The sequence below is a fragment of the Aythya marila genome (genome assembly GCF_965140915.1).
Source record: "Aythya marila genome assembly, chromosome: 28".
Classification (NCBI taxonomy): Eukaryota; Metazoa; Chordata; class Aves; order Anseriformes; family Anatidae; genus Aythya; species Aythya marila.
Window position 1 is genome coordinate 704,802 of NC_139069.1, and position 22,832 is coordinate 727,633.

Sequence of the window (22,832 nt, forward strand, 5' to 3'; positions counted from 1 at the left end):
TAGGTGACCCCACGACCCCATAACTATGTTGTAGGGGATCCCAAAAACTGACCCCATAATCCCAAAAAATGACCCCGTAATCCCAAAGTTCTCCCAGGGCTTCGAAACATACGTTGGAGGACCTAGAACCTTCATAATTGGAGCTAAATTGACCCAAAATTTACCCTAAAATCACCAGGTGATCCCCCGATCCCATAAATGTCTTGTAGGGGATCCCACAAACTGACCCTATAACCCCAAAATCCCACCCCGTAATCCCAAAGTTCTCCCAGGGCTTCGAAACGTACGTTGGAGGACCTAGAACCTTCATAATTGGAGCTAAATTGACCCAAAAGCCACCCCAAAACCCTTTGGTAGCCACCAGTTGACCCTTGGTTGCCCCATTGACCCCAAAACCCTTTAGTTGACCCCAAAACCCTTTGGTGGCCACCAGTTGACCCCAAAACCCTTCAGTTGCCACCAGTAGACCCCAAACTACCACTATTGACCCCAAAACCCTTTGGTGGCCACCATTGACCCCAAACCACCACTACTGACCCCAAAACTCTTTGGTAGCCACCAGTAGACCCTTGGTTGCCCCATTGACCCCAAAACCCTTCAATGGCCACCAGTTGACCCCAAAACCCTTTGGTTGCCACCAGTTGACCCCTGGTTGCCCCATTGACCCCAAAACCCTTCAATGGCCACCAGTTGACCCCAAAACCCTTTGGTTGCCACCAGTTGACCCCTGGTTGCCCCATTGACCCCAAAACCCTTCGGATGACCCCAAAACCCTTCAATAGCCTTTATTGACCCCAAAACCATTTGGTAGCCACCAGTAGACCCTTGGTTGCCCCATTGACCCCAAGACCTTTCAATGGCCACCATTGACCCCAAAACTCTTTGGTTGCCACCAGTAGACTCTTGGTTGCCCCATTGACCCCAAAACCCTTCAATAGCCTTTATTGACCCCAAAACCCTTTGGTAGCCACCAGTTGACCCCAAAACTCTTCAGTTGCCACCAGTTGACCCCAAAACCCTTCGTATAGCCCCAAAACCCTTTGGTAGCCACCAGTAGACCCTCGGTTGCCCCATTGACCCCAAAACCCTTCAACGGCCACCGGTTGACCCCAAAACCCTTCCGATGACCCCAAAACCCTTTGATGGCCACCACTGACCCCAGAACCCTTTGGATGACCCCAAAACCCTTTGGTAGCCGCCAGTCGACCCCAAAACCCTTTGTTGGCCACCAGTTGACCCCAAAACCCTTCAATGGCCACCATTGACCCCAAAACCTTCCAGTTGCTACCAGTTGACCCCAAACCCTTTGGTAGCCACCCAACGACCCCCACTAGCCACCCTCTCCCCCCAGGCGACCCCGAGCACGACGCCGAAGGCCGGGTGGTGACGGCCGAGTTCCCAAAACCCTTCAGTGGCCCCCATTGACCCCAAACTCCCACTATTGACCCCAAAACCTTTCCAATGACCCCAAAACCCTTCAATGGCCACCAGTAGACCCCAAAACCCTTTGGTAGCCACCAGTAGACCCTTGGTTGCCCCATTGACCTCAAAACCATCTGGTAGCCACCATTGACCCCAAAACTCTTCAGTTGCCACCAGTTGACCCTAAAACTCTTCAGTTGCCACCAGTTGACCCCAAAACCCTTTGGATGACCCCAAAACCCTTTGGTAGCCACCAGTTGACTCTTGGTTGCCCCACTGACCCCAACACCCTTCAGTTGACCCCCAAGCCCTTCAATGGCCACCAGTTGACCCCAAAACCTTCCAGTTGCTACTGGTTGACCCCAAAACCCTTTGTTGACCACCAGTTGACCCCAAACCCTTTGGTAGCCACCCATCAACCCCTAGTAGCCACCCCTCACCCCTCTCCCCCCCAGGCGACCCCGAGCACGACGCCGAAGGCCGGGTGGTGACGGCCGAGTTCCCAAAACCCTTCAGTGGCCACCATTGACCCCAAACTCCCACTATTGACCCCAAAACCCTTCACATGACCCCAAAACCCTTCAATAGCCTTTATTGATCCCAAAACCCTTTGGTAGCCACCAGTAGACCCTTGATTGCCCCATTGACCCCAAGACCTTTCAATGGCCACCATTGACCCCAAAACTCTTTGGTTGCCACCAGTAGACTCTTGGTTGCCCCATTGACCCCAAAACCCTTCAATAGCCTTTATTGACCCCAAAACCCTTTGGTAGCCACCAGTTGACCCCAAAACTCTTCAGTTGCCACCAGTTGACCCCAAAACCCTTTGGATGACCCCAAAACCCTTTGGTAGCCACCAGTTGACTCTTGGTTGCCCCACTGACCCCAACACCCTTCAGTTGACCCCCAAGCCCTTCAATGGCCACCAGTTGACCCCAAAACCTTCCAGTTGCTACTGGTTGACCCCAAAACCCTTTGTTGACCACCAGTTGACCCCAAACCCTTTGGTAGCCACCCATCAACCCCCACTAGCCACCCTCTCCCCCCAGGCGACCCCGAGCACGACGCCGAAGGCCGGGTGGTGACGGCCGAGTTCCCGTCCCTCTACGTGGTGGCCGCCTACGTCCCCAATTCGGGCCGGGGCCTGGCCCGCCTGCCCTACCGCCAGCGTTGGGACCGCGCCTTCCGCTCCTTCCTCACCTCATTGGACGCCCGAAAACCCGTGGCCGTCTGCGGCGACCTCAACGTGGCCCACGGCGACCTGGACCTGCGGCACCCGCGGGCCAACCGGCGGTCGCCCGGCTTCACCGACGAGGAACGCGAAGGTTTCGGGGCGCTTTTGGGGTCGGGGTTTCTCGACACCTTCCGGCACCTCTACCCGGCCGTGCCCCACGCCTACACCTTCTGGACCTACTTGGGGGGCGCGCGGGGGCGCAACGTGGGGTGGAGGTTGGATTACTGCCTGCTGTCGCGGCGCCTGGAGGGGGCGCTGTGCGATAGCAAGATCCGCAACAAGGTGATGGGCAGCGACCACTGTCCCGTCGAGCTCTTCCTGGCCATATAACGGCCCTATAAGGGGTCTATAGTGCCCTATTACAGCCCTATAGGGTCGTTTTGTAACGGTCCCGTAAGCTCGTCCGATAGCGACCCCGTACGTTGTCCTATAACGGCCCTATAAGGTTGTCCTACAATGACCCTATAAGTTCATCCTATATCGACCCTATAAGTTCGTCCCATAATGACCCCATAAGATGTCCTATAGTGACCCTATAAGTTCATCCCGTAGTGACCCTATAAGACCATCCCATAACGACCCCATAAGTTCATCCCATTATGACCGTAAAAGACCATCCCATTAAGACCCTATAAGGCCATCCTATAACGACCCTAAAATGACCCTATAAGGTCATCCTATAGCGACCCTATAAGCTTGTCCCATAACGACCCCATAAGTTCATCCCATAATGACCCTATAACTTTATCCCATTATGGCCCTATAAGACCATTCCATCATGACCCTATAAACCATCCCATTATGACCCCAAAAGACCCTATAAGGTCATCCCATAACGACCCCATAAGATCATCCCATAATGACCCTACAAGGCCATCCTATAATTACCCCAAAAGACCCCATAACTCACCCCATTGGGTTTGCGTCTTGAGTTGGCTTCGACGCCAACCCTAAAAGCCCCAAACCCACCCGAAACACCAATAAATGACGTCATTGTTTTCTCTATGGGGTCGGTCGGTCCTTATGGGGTGGTTATGGGGTCGCTATGGGGTGGGGCGCCCCCGGCCCCATACCCTGTGGGGTGGAGGTTGGATTACTGCCTGCTGGCGCGGCGCCTGGAGGGGGATGGGCAGCGACCACTGTCCCGTCGAGCTCTTCCTGGCCATATGACGGCCCCAAAACGGCCCTAAAACGGCCCTAAAACGGCCCTATAGGGTCGTTTTGTAACGGTCCCGTAAGCTCGTCCTATAGCGACCCCGTACGTTGTCCTAGAACGGCCCTATAAGGTTGTCCTAAAACGGCCCTATAAGTTCATCCCATATTGACCCCATAAGTTTGTCCCATATCGACCCCATAAGATGTCCTATAGTGACCCTATAAGGTTGTCCTATAATGACCCTATAAGTTCGTCCCATATTGACCCCATAAGTTCATCCCATATTGATCCTATAAGACCATTCCATTATGACCCTATAAACCATCCCATTATGACCCTATAAGGTCATCCTATAACGACCCCAAAATGACCCTATATGGTCATCCTAAAATGGCCCTATAAGTTCATCCCATTATGACCCCATAACTTCATCCCATAATGACCCTATAAGACCTTCCCATTATGACCCTATAAGGCCATCCTATAACGACCCCAAAATGACCCTATAAGCTTGTCCTATAACAATCCCATAAGTTCATCCCATTATGACCCCATAAATTCATCCCATATTGACCCTATAAGACCATCCTATTAGGATCCTATAAGGTCATCCTATAATGACCCTATAAGTTGCCCTAAAATGGCCCTATAAGGTTGTCCTATAGTGACCCTATTAGTTCATCCCATTATGACCCCATAAGTTCATCCCATATTGACCCTACAAGACCATCCCATTATGACCCTATAAGGCCATCCTATAACGACCCCAAAAGACCCTATATGGTTGTCCTATAGCAACCCTATAAGTTCATCCCATAACGACCCCAAAACTCATCCCAAAATGACCCTATAAGGTCACCCCAAAAGACCCCCATAACTCACCCCATTGGGTTTGCGCCTTGAGTTGTGTCCGACGCCAACCCTAAAAGCCCCAAATCCACCCGAAATACCAATAAATGACGTCATCGTTTTCTCTATGGGGTCGGTCGGTCCTTATGGGGTGGTTATGGGGTCGCTATGGGGTGGGGCGCCCCCGGCCCCATACCCTGTGGGGTGGAGGTTGGATTACTGCCTGCTGGCGCGGCGCCTGGAGGGGGCGCTGTGCGATAGCAAGATCCGCAATAAGGTGATGGGCAGCGACCACTGTCCCGTCGAGCTCTTCCTGGCCATATGACGGCCCTATAAGGGGTCTATAGTGCCCTATTACAGCCCTATAGGGTCGTTCTGTAACGGTCCCGTAAGCTCGTCCGATAGCGACCCCGTACGTTGTCCTAGAACGGCCCTATAAGGTTGTCCTAAAACGGCCCTATAAGTTCATCCCATATTGACCCCATAAGTTTGTCCCATAGCGACCCCATAAGATGTCCTATAGTGACCCTATAAGGTTGTCCTATAATGACCCTATAAGTTCGTCCCATATTGACCCCATAAGTTCATCCCATATTGATCCTATAAGACCATTCCATTATGACCCTATAAACCATCCCATTATGACCCTATAAGGCCATCCTATAACGACCCCAAAAGACCCTATAAGGTTGTCCTATAGCGACCCTATAAATTCATCCCATAACAACCCCATAAGATCATCCCATAATGACCCTATAAGACCATCCTATTAGGATCCTATAAGGTCATCCTATAACGACCCCAAAAGACCCTATAAGGTCATCCCATCATGACCCTATAAGGTCATCCTATAATGACCCCAAAAGACCCTATAAGGTTGTCCTATAATGACCCTATAAGTTCATCCCATTATGACCCTATAAGGCCATCCCATAACGACCCCATAACGACCCCATAACGCCCCCATAACTCACCCCATTGGGTTTGGGTCTTGAGTTGGGTCCGACGCCAACCCCAAAAGCCCCAAATCCACCCGAAACCCACCCAAAACGGCAATAAATGACGTCATCGTTTGCTATTTTCTGTTCTTTCTATACCCCCCCCGACCCTATAACACCCCCATAACCCCCCCCGACCCCATAGACCCCCCCTTGACCCCATAACCCCCCCCTTGACCCTATAACCCTCCCTGGCCCTATAGACGCCCCCCGTGACCCCATTAATCCCCCCTGACCCTATAATGCCCCCCCAACCCTATAACCACCCCCCTTGACCCCATAACCCCCCCCCTTGACCCCATAACCACCCCCCTTGATCCTATAACTCCCCCTTGACCCCATAACCCCCCCATTTGACCCCCCTTGACCCCATTGACCCCCCCTTGACCCCATTGACCCCCCTTGACCCTATAACCCCCCCGACCCTATAACCACCCCCCTTGACCCCATAACCCCCCCTTGACCCCCTTTGACCCCCCTTGACCCCCTTTGACCCTATAACCAACCCCCTTGACCCCATAACCCCCCCATGACCCCATAACCCCCCCCTTGACCCCCCCTTGACCCCATTAACCCCCCATGACCCCATAACCCCCCCCTTGACCCCCCCTTGACCCCATTAACCCCCCATGACCCCATAACCCCCCCTTGACCCCATAACCCCCCCTTGACCCCCATTGACCCCCCATGACCCCATAACCCCCCCCTTGACCCCATAACCCCCCCTTGACCCCATTGACCCCCCCTTGACCCCCCTTGACCCCATAACCCCCCCTGACCCCATAGACCCCCCCCATGACCCCATAACCCCCCCCCATTGACCCCATTGACCCCCCCCTGACCCCAATGACCCCCGATGACCCCTTTGCCCCCCTGACCCCGCCCCCTCCCGCCCCCGCCCAATCAGGAGCCGCCTCCGGGTCTGGCCCCGCCCCTTTTTTATCCTTCCCGGGGATACACAACGGGGGGGGGGAGGGGCATGCGGGGGGGGGGGCGGGGCCGTGACGTCACCGCCCCCCCCCGATGACGTCACGCATGTCCTTAGCGTGTTCGGGGCGGGGTCACGTGACCTTAGCGTGTTCCGGGCGGGGTCACGTGACCTTAGCGTGTTCCAGGCGTGTTCGGGGCGGGGTCACATGACCTTAGCATGTCCTTAGCATGTTCCCATGACCTTAGCATGTCCTTAGCATGTTCCCATGACCTTAGCACGTCCTTAGCATGTTCCCATGATCTTAGCATGTCCTTAGCATGTTCCCATGGTCTTAACATGATCACATGACCGTAGCACGTTCCCATGATCTTCGCGTGTCCTTAGCATGTTCCCATGACCTTAGCGTGTCCCGTGAGGCCGGTGTGCCCGATGGGTGTCACGTGACCTTAGCGTGTCCTTAGCGTGTTCCCGGGACCGAAGCGTGTCCAGTGGATGTCCCGTGATCTAAGCGTGTTCTTAACATGTTCCCATGACCGAAGCATGTCCGATGGCTCTCCCATGACGCAGGCGTGTCCGATGGGCATCCCATGACGGAAGCATGTCCTTAACATGTTCCAGGACTCAAGCGTGTCCAATGGATGGCGTATGACTTAAGCATGTCCTTAACATGTTCCCATGACCCAAGCGTGTCCGGTGGCTCTCCCATGCCCTAAGCATGTCCAACACGTGTCCCATGACCGAAGCGTGTTCCCATGACCGAAGCATGTCCGAAGCACGTCACATGACTCAAGCATGTCCAATGGATATCCCATGATTTAAGCATGTCCTTAACATGTTCCATGACTCAAACGTGTCTGATGGATGTCACATGACCCAAGCATGTCCTTAACATGTTCCCATGCCCGAAGCATGTCCAATGGATGTCGCATGACCTAAGCATGTCCTTAGCATGTTCCCATGTCCTTAACATGTCCCACGCCCTAAGCATGTCCTTAACATGTTCCATGACCGAAGCATGTCCAATGGGTGTCGCATGACCTAAGCATGTCCTTAACATGTCCCATGACTCAAGCATGTCCTTAACATGTTCCCATGCCCGAAGCATGTTCCTATGACCGAAGCATGTCAGAAGCATGTCCCATGACCAGGGCATGTCCAATGGATGTCCCATGACCTAAGCATGTCCTTAACATGTTCCATGCCCGAAGCATGTCTGAAGCATGTTCCCATGACCTAAGCATGTCCAATGGATGTCACATGACCAAGGCATGTCCTTAACATGTCCCATGACAAAAGCATGTCCTTAGCATGTTCCCATGACCCAAGCATGTCCTTAGCATGTCCCCACGCCCCCATCCCGCCCGGCGCCCCCACACGCGCCCGACACGCGCCCCACGTGCCAGGCGTGTCCCAGGCGTGTCCCAGGCGTGTTCAGGCGTGTTCAGGCGTGACGGGGCAGGGGGTGGCTGACCCGCAGGCAGCCCCAGTAGCCGGCCCGCAGGAGGCAGGCGCCGGCCCCGGCCACCAGCAGGGCCCAGGCCGCGTGCAGGGCCCCGAAACGCCGGGCGGCCGCCCACGTGCCCACCTGGGGGGGGACCAGTACGGACCAGTAAGGGCCCAGTATGGGCCAGTAACCCAGAAAGGCCCTCCCAGTACATACCGGTAAGGAACGAGGCCGGAAAACGCCGTCCCAGTACAAACCAGTATGCACCAGTAATCCAGAAAGGCCTCACCAGTATCCCCAGGAACCCCAGACCCTCTCCCAGTACATCCCAGTATGGCCCAGTAACCCAAAAAGGCCCTCCCAGTACATACCGGTAAGGAACGAGGCTGGAAAACGCCATCCCAGTACAAACCAGTACGCACCAGTAACCCAAAAGGCTCTCCCAGTATCCCCAGGAACCCCAGACCCTCTCCCAGTACATCCCAGTATGGACCAGTAGGGGCCCAGTAGGGACTGGGAGCCCAAAAAGGCCCTCCCAGTACATACCGGTAAGGAACGAGGCCAGAAAACGCCGTCCCAGTACAAACCAGTACACACCAGTAACCCAAAAAGGCCCCACCAGTATATCCCAGTATGGCCCAGAGTCCTCAAACCCTCTCCCAGTACATCCCAGTATGGCCCAGTAACCCAGAAAGGCCCTCCCAGTACATACCAGTAAGAAACAAGGCCAGAAAACACCGTCCCAGTACAAACCAGTACACACCAGTAGCCCAAAAGAACCTTCCCAGTATCCCCAGTATCCTCCAAACCCTCTCCCAGTATAGCCCAGTGCCCTCCCAGTATATCCCAGTCTCCTCCCAGTATATCCCAGTCGCTCCCAGTGCTCCCCCAAACCCCTCCCAGTGCCTCCCAGTATATCCCAGTATCCCCCAGTCCCTCCCAGTCCCCTCCCAGTCTATCCCAGTATCCCCCAGTACCCTCCCAGTTCCCTCCCAGTATCTCCCAGTCTCCTCCCAGTCCAAACCAGTCCCCCAAAACCCCTCCCAGTGCCCCAAACCCCCCCCATAACCCCTCCCAGTCCCCTCCCAGTCTATCCCAGTATATCCCAGTTGCCTCCCAGTATCTCCCAGTCCCTCCCAGTCCCCCAAAACCCCCCTAAATTCCCCCCAAATCCCCCCATAACCCTTCCCAGTCCCTCCCAGTCCCTCCCAGTATACCCCAGTATCCGCCAGTCCCCTCCCAGTTCCCTCCCAGTACACCCCAGTCCCCTCCCAGTATATCCCAGTACATCCCAATCCCCCCCAAATCCCCCAAATCCCCCCCAAACCCCCTCCCAGTCCCTCCCAGTCCCCTCCCAGTATCTCCCAGTCCCCTCCCAGTCTATCCCAGTATACCCCAGTCTCCTCCCAGTCCCCTCCCAGTATCTCCCAGTCCCTCCCAGTACCCCAAAACCCCCCAAATTTCCCCCAAAACCCCTCCATATGCCCCTATAACCCCCTCCCAGTCTATCCCAGTCCCCTCCCAGTCCCCTCCCAGTATATCCCAGTATACCCCAGTCCCCTCCCAGTCCCTCCCAGTACATCCCAGTCCCCTCCCAGTGCCCCAAAACCCCCCAAAATCCCCCCAAATCCCCCCCAAACCCCCTCCCAGTGCCCCCCAGTCCCTCCCAGTGCCCCCCCAGCCCCCTCCCAGTCCCTCCCAGTATATCCCAGTATACCCCAGTCTCCTCCCAGTATATCCCAGTATCTCCCAGTGCCTCCCAGTCCCCTAAAACCCCCCAAAACCCCCCCAAATGCCCCTATAACCCCCTCCCAGTCCCTCCCCGTCCCCTCCCAGTATATCCCAGTATACCCCAGTCCCCTCCCAGTACATCCCAGTCCCTCCCAGTGCCCCAAAACCCCCCTAAATCCCCCTAAATCCCCCCTAAATCCCCCCCAAACCCCCCCCAAACCCCCTCCCAGTGCCCCCCAGTCCCTCCCAGTGCCCCCCAGTCCCTCCCAGTGCCCCCCCAGCCCCCTCCCAGTATATCCCAGTCCCTCCCAGTATATCCCAGTACATCCCAGTCCCCCAAAATCCCCCCAAAACCCCCCAAAACCCCCCAAAACCCCCCCAAATCCCCCCAAATCCCCCCCAAACCCCCTCCCAGTCCCTCCCAGTCCCTCCCAGTATATCCCAGTGCCTCCCAGTACTCACGGCCAGCCCGCAGGCGGCGGCCCCCAGCAGGATCCCCCCCAGCAGGCAGCAGAGGCAGCGGCGCCGGGGGAGGCCGGAGCCCACCGCGGACCTGGGGGGGGGGGGGGGGACCCTATAGGAGCGCCCCTATAGGGCCCCCCCCACCCTATAGGGACCCCCCCCACCCTATAGGGGCGCCCCCAGCCCTATAGGGACCCCCCCGACCCCCCCACCCCCTATAGGGTCACCCCCACCCTATAGGGCGCCCCCATCCCCTATAGGGCCCCTATAGGACCCCATAAGCCCCTATAGGCTCCCCCCACCCCCTATAGGGTCCCATAACCCCCCCATCCCCTATACATCCCCTATAGGGTCCCCCACCCCCTATAGGACCCCATCACCCCCTATAGGGCCCCCCCCGGCCCTATAGGATCTCCCCACCCCCTATAGGGTCCCCCCATCCCCTATAGCCCCCCCCCCCCCCATAGGGTCCCAGTCACCCCTATAGCCCCCCCCCACCCCATACGTCCCCTATAGGGTCCCCTCACCCCCCATAGGCTCCCCCCACCCCCTATAGGGTCCCATAACCTCCCTCACCCTTATAGGGTCCCCCTTTCCCCTATAGGGTCCCCCTCACCCCTATAGCCCCCCCCCCCACTATAGGGTCCCCCTGCCCCTATAGGATCCCATAACCCCTATAGGGTCCCAGTCACCCCTATAGGGCCCCCCCATCCCCTATATGTCCCCTATAGGCTCCCCTCACCCCCTATAGGACCCCCCCACCCCTATAGGGTCTCCCACCCCCTATAGGGTCCCATACCCCCCCCCATCCCCCATACGTCCCCTATAAGGCCCCCCACCCCCTATAGGGTCCCCTCTATAGGATCACCCCCTATAGGGTCCCCCTGTCCCCTATAGCCCCCCCCACCCCTATAGGGTCCCAATCACCCCTATAGGGTCCCCCCACCCCCTATAGCCCCCCCCCACCCTATACGTCCCCTATAGGCTCCCAATCACCCCTATAGGACCCCATCACCCCCTATAGGGTCCCATAAGCCCCCCCACCCTATACGTCCCCTATAGGGTCCCCCCATCCCCTATAGCCCCCCCCCACCCTATAGGGTCCCCCCTGCCCCCATAGGCTCCCAATCACCCCTATAGGACCCCCCCCCCCCTATATGGTCCCCTATAGGGTCCCCCACCCCCTATAGGGTCCTCCCCACCCCATACGTCCCCTATAGGGTCCCCCCTGCCCCTATAGGACCCCCCCATCCCCTATAGGGTCCCCTCACCCCCTATAGGGTCCCCCCACCCTATAGGGTCCCCTATAGGGTCCCCCCCCCCCCCCATCCCCTATAGGGTCCCCTATAGGGTCCCCCCCCCCCCCCACATCCCCTATATCCCCTATAGGGTCACTCACACCTTGCGGCAGTGGGGGCACCGGGCCAGGCTGCGCTCGGCCAGCTCGCCGCACTAAGGGCACGATTTTGGGCTCAAAACAGGCGATTTTGGGACTTTTGGGGTCAGGGGGGTTTAGGGGACGCTGCCGGGCACTTTTGGGGCCGTTTCGGGCACTTTTGGGGCCCCAAAGCGCTTTTGGGGCCGTTTCCCCACTTTTAGGGCCATTTTTTCCCCATTTCGGTCCCATTTTGGGGCAATTTCGGGCACTTTTGGGTCTCCAGGTGCTTTTGGGGTCATTTCCCCCCCTTTTGGGGTCATTTTAGGGCCATTTCACGATCCTAAATCTACTTTTGGCCATTTTTGGCCATTTTGGGGCCTCTTCTCCCTGTTTCGGTCCCATTTTGGGGCAATTTCTGGCACTTTTGGGTCCCCAGGTCCCTTTTGGGTCCGTTTTACCCCTTTTAGGGTCATTTTAGGGCCATTTTGGGACCATTCCTTGACCCTAAATACCATTTTTGTCCATTTTAGGCCCATTTTGACCCCTTTCCCTCCCGTTTCGCCCCCATTTTGGGGCCATTTCTGGCACTTTTGGGTCCCGGGATCCCTTTTGGGGCCATTTTGCCCCTTTTAGGGTCATTTTAGGGCCACTTTAGGGTAATTGTGGGGCCATTTCCTGATCCTAAATACCATTTTGGGCCATTTTGGGGCCATTTTAAGCCTTTTTTACCCAATTTCACTCCCATTTTGGGGCAATTTCGGACACTTCTGGGTCCCCAGGTCCCTTTTGGGTCCATTTTGCCCCTTTTAGGGTCATTTTAGGGCCACTTTAGGGTAATTGTGGGGCCATTTCCCGATCCTAAATACCATTTTCGGCCATTTTTAGCCTTTTTTACCCAATTTCACTCCCATTTTGGGGCAATTTCAGGCACTTTTGGGTCCCGGGGTCCCTTTTGGGGCCATTTTGCCCCTTTTAGGGTCATTTTAGGGCCACTTTAGGGTAATTGTGGGGCTATTCCCTGACCCTAAATACCATTTTTGGTCATTTTGGGCCCATTTTGAGCCCTTTTTACCCCATTTCGCTCCCATTTTGGGGCAATTTCAGGCACTTTTGGGTCCTCACATCCCTTTTGGGTCCATTTCTCCCCTTTTCGGGTCATTTTAGGGTCATTTTGGGACCATTCCCTGACCCTAAATACCATTTTAGGCCCATTTTGACCCCTTTCCCTCCCATTTCGCCCCCATTTTGGGGCCGTTTCTGGCACTTTTGGGTCCCGGGATCCCTTTTGGGTCCATTTTGCCCATTTTTGGGTGTTTTTGGGGACATTTTGGGGCCATTCCCTGACCCTAAATACCACTTTTGGCCATTTTGGGCCCATTTTGACCCCTTTCCCTCCCATTTCGCCCCCATTTTGGGGCCATTTCAGGCAGTTTTGGGTCCCGGGCTCCCTTTTGGGTCCATTTTACCCCTTTTAGGGTCATTTTAGGGCCATTTTGGGGCCATTTTGGGATCATTTCATGACCCTAAATACCATTTTCGTCCATTTTAGGCCCATTTTGAGCCCTTTTTACCCCATTTCACTCCCATTTTGGGGCCATTTCAGGCAATTTTGGGTCCTCACATCCCTTTTGGGTCCATTTTGCCCATTTTTGGGTGTTTTTGGGGACATTTTGGGGCCATTCCCTGACCCTAAATACCACTTTTGGCCATTTTGGGCCCATTTTGACCCCTTTCCCTCCCATTTCGCCCCCATTTTGGGGCCATTTCAGGCAGTTTTGGGTCCCGGGCTCCCTTTTGGGTCCATTTTACCCCTTTTAGGGTCATTTTAGGGCCATTTTGGGGCCATTTTGGGATCATTTCATGACCCTAAATACCACTTTTGGACATTTTGGGCCCATTTTGAGCCCTTTTCTCCCCATTTCACTCCCATTTTGGGGCAATTTCAGGCACTTCTGGGTCCTCACATCCCTTTTGGGGCCATTTTGCCCTTTTTGGGGTCTTTTAGGGTCATTTTAGGGCCATTTTGGGACCATTTCATGACCCTAAATACCATTTTTGGTCATTTTAGGGCCATTTTAAGCCTTTTTTACCCAATTTCACTCCCATTTTGGGGCAATTTCGGACACTTCTGGGTCCCCAGGTCCCTTTTGGGTCCATTTTGCCCCTTTTAGGGTCATTTTAGGGCCACTTTAGGGTAATTGTGGGGCCATTTCCCGATCCTAAATACCATTTTCGGCCATTTTTAGCCTTTTTTACCCAATTTCACTCCCATTTTGGGGCAATTTCAGGCACTTTTGGGTCCCGGGGTCCCTTTTGGGGCCATTTTGCCCCTTTTAGGGTCATTTTAGGGCCACTTTAGGGTAATTGTGGGGCTATTCCCTGACCCTAAATACCATTTTTGGTCATTTTGGGCCCATTTTGAGCCCTTTTTACCCCATTTCGCTCCCATTTTGGGGCAATTTCAGGCACTTTTGGGTCCTCACATCCCTTTTGGGTCCATTTCTCCCCTTTTCGGGTCATTTTAGGGTCATTTTGGGACCATTCCCTGACCCTAAATACCATTTTTGTCCATTTTAGGCCCATTTTGACCCCTTTCCCTCCCATTTCGCCCCCATTTTGGGGCCGTTTCTGGCACTTTTGGGTCCCGGGATCCCTTTTGGGTCCATTTTGCCCATTTTTGGGTGTTTTTGGGGACATTTTGGGGCCATTCCCTGACCCTAAATACCACTTTTGGCCATTTTGGGCCCATTTTGACCCCTTTCCCTCCCATTTCGCCCCCATTTTGGGGCCATTTCAGGCAGTTTTGGGTCCCGGGCTCCCTTTTGGGTCCATTTTACCCCTTTTAGGGTCATTTTAGGGCCATTTTGGGGCCATTTTGGGATCATTTCATGACCCTAAATACCATTTTCGTCCATTTTAGGCCCATTTTGAGCCCTTTTTACCCCATTTCACTCCCATTTTGGGGCCATTTCAGGCAATTTTGGGTCCTCACATCCCTTTTGGGTCCATTTTGCCCATTTTTGGGTGTTTTTGGGGACATTTTGGGGCCATTCCCTGACCCTAAATACCACTTTTGGCCATTTTGGGCCCATTTTGACCCCTTTCCCTCCCATTTCGCCCCCATTTTGGGGCCATTTCAGGCAGTTTTGGGTCCCGGGCTCCCTTTTGGGTCCATTTTACCCCTTTTAGGGTCATTTTAGGGCCATTTTGGGGCCATTTTGGGATCATTTCATGACCCTAAATACCACTTTTGGACATTTTGGGCCCATTTTGAGCCCTTTTCTCCCCATTTCACTCCCATTTTGGGGCAATTTCAGGCACTTCTGGGTCCTCACATCCCTTTTGGGGCCATTTTGCCCTTTTTGGGGTCTTTTAGGGTCATTTTAGGGCCATTTTGGGACCATTTCATGACCCTAAATACCATTTTTGGTCATTTTAGGGCCATTTTAAGCCTTTTTTACCCCATTTCGCTCCCATTTTGGGGCAATTTCAGGCACTTTTGGGTCCCGGGATCCCTTTTGGGTCCATTTTACCCCATTTAGGGTCATTTTAGGGCCACTTTAGGGTAATTGTGGGGCCATTTCCCGATCCTAAATACCATTTTTGGCCATTTTAAGCCTTTTTAACCCCATTTCACTCCCATTTTGGGGCCATTTCAGGCAGTTTTGGGTCCCGGGCTCCCTTTTGGGTCCATTTTGCCCCTTTTAGGGTCATTTTGGGGCCATTTTGGGACCATTCCCTGACCCTAAATACCACTTTTGGCCATTTTGGGCCCATTTTGAGCCCTTTTTACCCCATTTTACCCCCATTTTGGGGCAATTTCAGGCACTTTTGGGTCCCGGGATCCCTTTTGGGGCCATTTTGCCCTTTTTGGGGTCTTTTAGGGTCATTTTAGGGCCATTTTGGGTCTGTTTTTCATGACCCTAAATACCATTTTTGGTCATTTTGGGCCCATTTTGAGCCCTTTTTACCCCATTTTACCCCCATTTTGGGGCCGTTTCTGGCACTTTTGGGTCCCGGGATCCCTTTTGGGTCCGTTTTGCCCGTTTTTGGGTGTTTTTGGGGTGTTTTTTTTGGGGTGACTCACCAGGAAGGGGGCCCCGCAGTGGGCGCAGGCCACCCGCACGCCGCCGGGGGGGGGCTCGGGGCTGGGCGCCCCCCCCTGCACCGGGCCCAGGTTGATGATGCGCTTACTGGGAGCACTGGGTTATACTGGGAGCACTGGGAGGGGGGGCTGGGGGCACTGGGAGGGACTGGGAGGGGTTTGGGGGGGACTGGGGGATACTGGGAGGGGACTGGGGGGGGACTGGGAGGGGTTTGGGGGGGACTGGGGGATACTGGAAGGGACTGGGAGGGGACTGGGAGGGACTGGGAGCCCCCCCCAGCTGCTCCCAGTGCATCCCAGTGCCCCCAGAGCCGCTCCCAGTTCGTCCCAGTCCCTCCCAGTGCCCTCCCAGTACACCCATAACCCCCTCCCAGTCCTCTCCAGTCCCTCCCAGTACATCCCAGTAACCCCTTACCCCCCTCCCAGTGCCCCCATATCCCCTCCCAGTATATCCCAGTCCATCCCAGTGTCCTCCCAGTATATCCCAGTGCCCCCATATCCCCTCCCAGTCCCTCCCAGTGACCCCAGAGCCCCTCCCAGTATATCCCAGTCCATCCCAGTGCCCCCTAAACCCCCCCAAAACCCCTCCCAGTCCCCCCCAGTATACCCCAGTGCCCTCCCAGTCCATCCCAGTATACCCCAGTCCCCTCCCAGTCCCCTCCCAGTATCTCCCAGTCCATCCCAGTGCCCCCTAAACCCGCCATAACCCTCCCAACCCCCTCCCAGTCCCTCCCAGTCCCCTCCCAGTATATCCCAGTCCCCTCCCAGTCCCCCAAAACCCTCCTAAATCCCCCCAAAACCCCCCCAAATCCCCCCCAAACCCCCTCCCAGTCCCTCCCAGTCTATCCCAGTCCCTCCCAGTATATCCCAGTCCCCTCCCAGTATCCCCCAGTCCCTCCCAGTCCCCCAAAACCCCCCCAAATCCCCCCATAACCCCCCCAAACCCCCCCAAATCCCCCCAAACCCCCTCCCACTCCCCCCCAACCCCCTCCCAGTCCCCCCCAACCCCCTCCCAGTCTATCCCAGTCCCTCCCAGTATATCCCAGTGCCCTCCCAGTATCCCCCAGTCCCTCCCAGTCCCCCAAAACCCCCCTAAATCCCCCCAAAACCCCCCATAACCCCCCCAAGCCCCCCCCAAATCCCCCCAAACCCCCTCCCAGTCCCCCAAAACCCCCTCCCAGTATATCCCAGTATATCCCAGTCCCCTCCCAGTCCCCCAAAACCCCCCTAAATCCCCCCAAATCCCCCCATAACCCCCCAAACCCCCTCCCAGTCCCTCTCAGTCCCCTCCCAGTATATCCCAGTCCCCCCCAATCCCCTCCCAGTATATCCCAGTGCCCTCCCAGTATATCCCAGTCCCCTCCCAGTATCCCCCAGTCCCTCCCAGTCCCCCCAAACCCCCCTAAATCCCCCCAAATCCCCCCAAATCCCCCCATAACCCCCCCAAATCCCCTCCCACTCCCCCCCAACCCCCTCCCAGTCTATCCCAGTCCCTCCCAGTATATCCCAGTCCCCTCCCAGTATCCCCCAGTCCCCTCCCAGTCCCCCCAAACCCCCCTAAATCCCCCCAAAACCCCCCATAACCCCCCCAAACCCCCCCAAATCCCCCCCAGACCCCCTCCCAGTCCCCCCCAACCCCCTCCCAGTCCCTCCCAGTATATCCCAGTCCCCTCCCAGTATCCCCCAGTCCCTCCCAGTCCCCCAAAACCCCCCCTAAAACCCCCCAAAACCCCCCCAAATCCCCCCATAACCCCCCCAAATCCCCCCAAACCCCCCCAAACCCCCTCCCAGTCCCCCCCAACCCCCTCCCAGTCCCCCCCAGCCCCCTCCCAGTCCCTCCCAGTCCCACCAGTAAGGCCGGGGGCAGGCGATGCGGCGGGCGGAGGCGCGGCAGACCAGGAGGCAGTTGCAGGGGCAGCGCACGTACTGCTTGCCCCCGGGGGCCGTCCGGATGGGCTGGGTTGGGGGGGAGAAAAGGGGTCAAAAAAAAACCCAAAATACCCCAAAACCACCCCAAAAACACCCCAAAAAAACAACGGAAAAAATAAGCCCCAAAAACCCCGAATAAGCCCAAAATAACCCAAAATAGCCCCAAATAACCCCCCAAAACCCCGAATAAGCCCAAAATAAGCCCAAATAATTCTAAAATAACCCCAAAATAACCCAAAAATAACCCAAAAACCTCCAAATAACCCCCAAAATAACCCAAAATAACCCAAAAACAACCCAAAAACAACCCCCCAAAAAAAACAAAAACCCCAAATAACCCCAAAATAACCCCAAATAACCCCAAAATAAGCCAAAAACCCCCAAATAACCCCCCCAAAAAAAACAAATAATCCAAAAATAACCCAAAAATAACCCAAATAATTCCAAAATAACCCCAAAATAACCCCAAAAAAAACCAAAACCCCCAAATAAACCCAAATAATCCCAAAATAACCCAAAAATAACCCCAAATAACCCCAAATAAACCCAAAATAACCAAAAAAAAAAAAAAGAAAAAACAAAAAACCCAAATAACCCCAAAATAACCCGAAATTAACCCCCAAAATAACCCAAATAATTCCAAAATAACCCCAAAATAACCCTCCAAAAAAACAAAAAACCCAAATAATCCCAAAATAACCCAAAATAACCCAAAAATAACGCAAAATAACCCAAAAATAACCCCCCAAATAAACCCAAATAATCCCAAAATAACCAAAAACCCCCAAATAACCCCAAATAACCCCAAATACCCCAAAAAACCTCAAATAATCCCAAATAACCCCCCCAAAAACCCAAAAACCCCCAAACCCCCCGAAAAAAACAAAAATAAACAAAAAAACCCCCAAAAAACTAAAAATCCCCCAAAACCCAAAGAAAGGCCCAAAAAAAACCAAAAAAAAACAAAAATCCCCCCAAAAACACCCAAAAAAAACCCAAAAAACTCAAAAAAATCAAAAAAAAAGAAAAAACAGGAAAAAAACAGAAAAGAAAATAGGAAAAAAAAAACAGAAATTCACCAAAATCCCCCAAAACCACCAAAAAACACCAAAAAATCTAAATAAAAGGAAAAAAGGAAAAAAAACAACAAAAAAAAGAAAATCGAGAAAAAAACAAAAAAAACCCAAAAACTCCGAAAAAAAAAACACAAACAAAAAATGAACGAAAAAGCCCAAAAATAACAAAAAAAACGAAAAAAAGGAAAAAAAAAAAACAAAAAAAAACAAAAGAAAAAAAAAAACAAAAAAAAAGAAAAAAAAAGAAAAAAAAGAAAAAAAACAAAAAAAACACAGAAAAAAATAAACAAAAAAACAAAAAACACCAAAGAAGCCCCCAAAAAACCCCAAAAACCCCAAAATAAACCAAAAAAAAAAAAAAGAAAAAAGAAAAAAAAATCGCCCCAAAAAAAACCCAAAAAATTCAAAAACCGCGGGAAAATCCCCGGAAACCGCGGGAAAACCCCGGAAACCGCGGGAAAACCCCGGAAACCGCGGGAAAGGCGGCGCGCCAAAATGACGTCACGCCGCAAGCCCCGCCCCCCTCCCCCCCCCCCCCCTTACCGTGGCCTCGTGGCACCGCCCGCACTTGACCACGTGCTGGTGGGCCTTGCCCTCCACGCTGATTGGCTCCTGGCACACGCGGCACGTGACCGCCGGCCCCGCCCCCCCGTCGGGGCTGCCCAATGGGGAGTAAGGGGGCGGGGCCTCCGAGGGGCCGGCCGGGGGGGCGTTGCCTGGCAACGGGCAGGGAGGGGAGGGGGGAGTGAGGCGGTTGCCTAGCAACGGGGGGCGGGGCTGGGAGGGGGCGTGGCCTCGTTGCCTGGCAACGGCTCCCGGGAGCGGAGGGGGCGTGGCCTCGTTGCCTAGCAACGTTTAGGGAGGGGAGGGGGGAGCGAGTTGGTTGCCTAGCAACGGCTCCCGGGAAGGGAGGGGGCGTGGCCTTGTTGCCTGGCAACGGCTCCCGGGGAGGGAGGGGGCGTGGCCTCGTTGCCTAGCAACCTTTAGGGAGGGGAGGGGGAGCGGCTCCGTTGCCTAGCAACGGGTCTAGCAGGGAGGGGGCGTGGCCTCGCTGCCCGGCAACGGTTCCAGGAGGGAGGGGGCGTGGCCAAGCGGCTCTGGCCACGCCCCCTGGGGTTGTAGCCACGCCCAGGCGCCCCGAGCCGCCCCCTGAGGCCCCGCCCACTGCGGAGAAGCCCGTGTCGAGGCCACGCCTCCTTTATCAAGCCACGCCCACTCGGCCACACCCCTTTACCAAGCCACTCCCCTTCGACACAAGCTCCGCCCATCGCCCTGAAGCCCCTCCCTCCACCCTTAAGCCCCACCCACCACCCTGAGGCCCCTCCCACCCCCATAAGCCCCGCCCACCCCCCTCAGAGCCCCTCCCACCCCCCCAACCCCCTCCCCATCCCCCTCCAGACCCCGCCCACCGCCCTCAAGCCCCGCCCACACCCCTCAAGCCACGCCCACACCCCTTAAGCCACGCCCACACCCCTCAAAGCCCCGCCCACACCCCTCCAGGCCCCGCCCCCTCTCACCCCCGGGGCCCCCCCCGGCCCCAGGCCCCGGAGCCTCCGCGGGCAGCAGCGGCGACCGCTCCCCGTCCGCCATCGCCGCCGCGCTCCTCACGTGACCGCCGCCCCGCCCTCCCATTGGCTCGCTTGCGTCACGTGACCCCCCCTCCCGGCCACCTCCCCCCGTCTCCATAGCGACCGCCCCCCTCCCGTTCCCGCCTCCTCTCCTCCTATTGGCTGCCGCGCGTCACGTGACGCCCCGGGGCAGCTCCCCCCGTCTCCATAGCAACCGCCCCCCTCCCCCTGCCGCTCCCCTGCCCCCTGATTGGCTCCCTGGCATCACGTGACCCCCCCTCTGGCCACCACCCCCCGTCTCCATAGCAACCGCCCCCTCCCCTTTCCCCTCCCTCTCCTCCTATTGGCTCTTTCCCGTCACGTGACTCCCTCCCCGCCACCTCCCCTCGTCTCCATAGCAACCGCCCCTCCCTTCCCCTTCTCCTATTGGCTCCCTGTCATCACGTGATCCCCTTCCGGCCACCTCCCTCCGTTCCCATAGCAACCGCCCCTCCCCTGCTTTCTCATTGGCTCCCTGGCACCACGTGACCCCTTCCCCCACCTCCCCCGTCTCCATAGCAACCGCCCCCTCCCCCTGCCGCTCTACTGCCCCCTGATTGGCTCCTTCACCTCACGTGATCCCCTTCCGGCCACCACCCCCCCGTTCCCATAGCAACCGCCCTTCCCTTTCCCTCCCTCTCTCCTCCCATTGGCTCCCTGGCACCACGTGACCCCTCCCGCCCCCTCCACCCCCATCTCCATAGCAACCGCCCCTCCCTTTCCCCTCCCTCTCTCCTTCTATTGGCTCCGCTCATCACGTGATCTCCCCCCCACCCCCTGTCTCCATAGCAACCACCCGCCCGCCGCTCACCCGCCCTCCCATTGGCTGTCTGGCGTCACGTGATCCCCTTCCGGCCACCTCCCCCTGTCCCCATAGCAACCGCCACCCCTTTTCCCGCCTTCTCCCCTCCTATTGGCTCATTCGCGCCACGTGACCCTACCCACCCCCCTCCACCCCCCGTCTCCATAGCAACCGCTCCTTTTCCCCTTCTCCTATTGGCTCCCGCCATCACGTGACCCCCCACCCCTTTCCACCCCCGTCTCCATAGCAACCGCCCCTCCCTTTCCCCTCCCTCTCTCCCTATTGGCTCCCTCCCCCCACGTGACCCCCCGCTCCCCTCCGTCCCCATGGCAACCCCTCTCCTCCCCCTTCCCTCTCCCTCCCCATTGGCCGGGCCGCGACGCCCCCTTTATGACGTCACCCCCCTTATAAGGGCAGCTCCCGGGGGGGGGGGGGGCGCAGTCGGGGCCGGTTGCTATGGAGGGGAGGTGAGCGCGGGGCGCGCATGCGCAGAACCCCCCGGGGGGGGGGGGGGACCCTTTAGGGGGGGGCCCCGCTCTCGGTGTCCCCCCCGGGGGCTTCCGGGCGGCGCCGCGACCCCGCGCTTTTGGTTCCGCCCCCCGCTTTTTGGTTCCTACCCCCCCTAATTAGCCCCTTATGCAAATTAGATGCTAATTAGATGCTAATTAGACGCTGGTTAGATGCTAATTAGGGTGATTGAGGCCTTTTCTGGGGGTTTTGGGGGGTCTGGGAGCGCTTCCGGGTGGTGCCGTGGGGGTTCAGCCAATGGGAAGGCGCCGCCGCGCTGTCCCGCCCCCCCGGCGGCCAATCAGCGCGCGGCTTCCGGGTTGGGGAGGGGAGGGGGCGGGGCGGAGCGGGAAGGGGTCACGTGGGGGGAGGGGTCACGTGGGGGGCGCTGTGGGGCTGGGGGGGGGCCTATGGGGCAGGCTATGGGGCAGGGGGGTCGCTATGGGGCTGGGGGGGCCCCTATGGGGCTGGGGGGGTCGCTATGGGGCTGGGGGGTCTCTATGGGGCTCGCTATGGGGCTGGGGGGGCCCCTATGGGGTCGCTATGGGGCTCAGGGGACTCTATGGGGCAGGCTATGGGGCTGGGGGGGTCTCTATGGGGCGGGGGGGTCGCTATGGGGCCAGCTATAGGGCTAGGGGGCTCTATGGGGCAGGTTGTGGGGCTGGGGGGGGTCTATGGGGCCTCTATGGGGCTCGCTATGGGGCTGGGGGGTCACTATGGGGCAGGCTATGGGGCTGGGGGGGGTCTCTATGGGGCTGGGGGGTCTCTATGGGGTCGCTATGGGGCACAGGGGCCTCTATGGGGCAGGTTGTGGGGCTGGGGGGTCGCTATGGGGTTGCTATGGGGCCTCTATGGGGCGAGGGAGTCGCTATGGGGCAGGCTATGGGGCTGGGGGGCCCCTATGGGGTCGCTATGGGGCTAGGGGGTGTCTATGGGGCTTGGGAGTCCCTATGGGGCAGGCTATGGGGTCTCTATGGGGCACAGGGGTCGCTATGGGGCCTGCTATGGGGCTGGGGGGGCCCCTATGGGGTCGCTATGGGGCTCAGCAGGCTCTATGGGGCTCGCTATGGGGCAGAAGGGACTCTATGGGGCAGGCTATGGGGCTGGGGGGGTCTCTATGGGGCTGGGGGGGTCTCTATGGGGCTGGGGGGTCGCTATGGGGCAGGCTGTGGGGCTTAGGGGTTGCTATGGGGCTCAGGGG

The 22,832-nt window shown here is 56.6% G+C and overlaps 2 protein-coding genes across 2 annotated transcripts in view; one reads left to right on the forward strand and one right to left on the reverse strand.

Moving 5' to 3' along the window:
• The window catches only part of APEX1 (apurinic/apyrimidinic endodeoxyribonuclease 1), a 19,749-nt gene extending 14,014 nt beyond the window's left edge, over nucleotides 1-5,735 (forward strand). The window contains exon 4 of the mRNA XM_082780562.1: nucleotides 2,472-5,735. Within this exon, the coding sequence (XP_082636688.1) occupies nucleotides 2,472-2,986 (515 nt within the window). The 3' untranslated portion in view covers nucleotides 2,987-5,735. The remainder of the gene's footprint in view (nucleotides 1-2,471) is intronic.
• A 919-nt stretch (nucleotides 5,736-6,654) lies between these two features.
• Nucleotides 6,655-20,327, reverse strand: PIP4P1 (phosphatidylinositol-4,5-bisphosphate 4-phosphatase 1). The gene is made up of 7 exons (XM_082780563.1): nucleotides 20,233-20,327; nucleotides 19,259-19,431; nucleotides 17,560-17,666; nucleotides 15,693-15,798; nucleotides 11,627-11,679; nucleotides 10,228-10,318; nucleotides 6,655-8,175 (listed from the first exon to the last, which is right to left on the reverse strand). Exons 1-7 carry the CDS (start codon nucleotides 20,303-20,305, stop codon nucleotides 8,032-8,034), a joined length of 747 nt encoding a protein of 248 aa, XP_082636689.1. The 5' UTR covers nucleotides 20,306-20,327; the 3' UTR covers nucleotides 6,655-8,031.
• Between the last annotated feature and the right edge of the window lie 2,505 nt (nucleotides 20,328-22,832).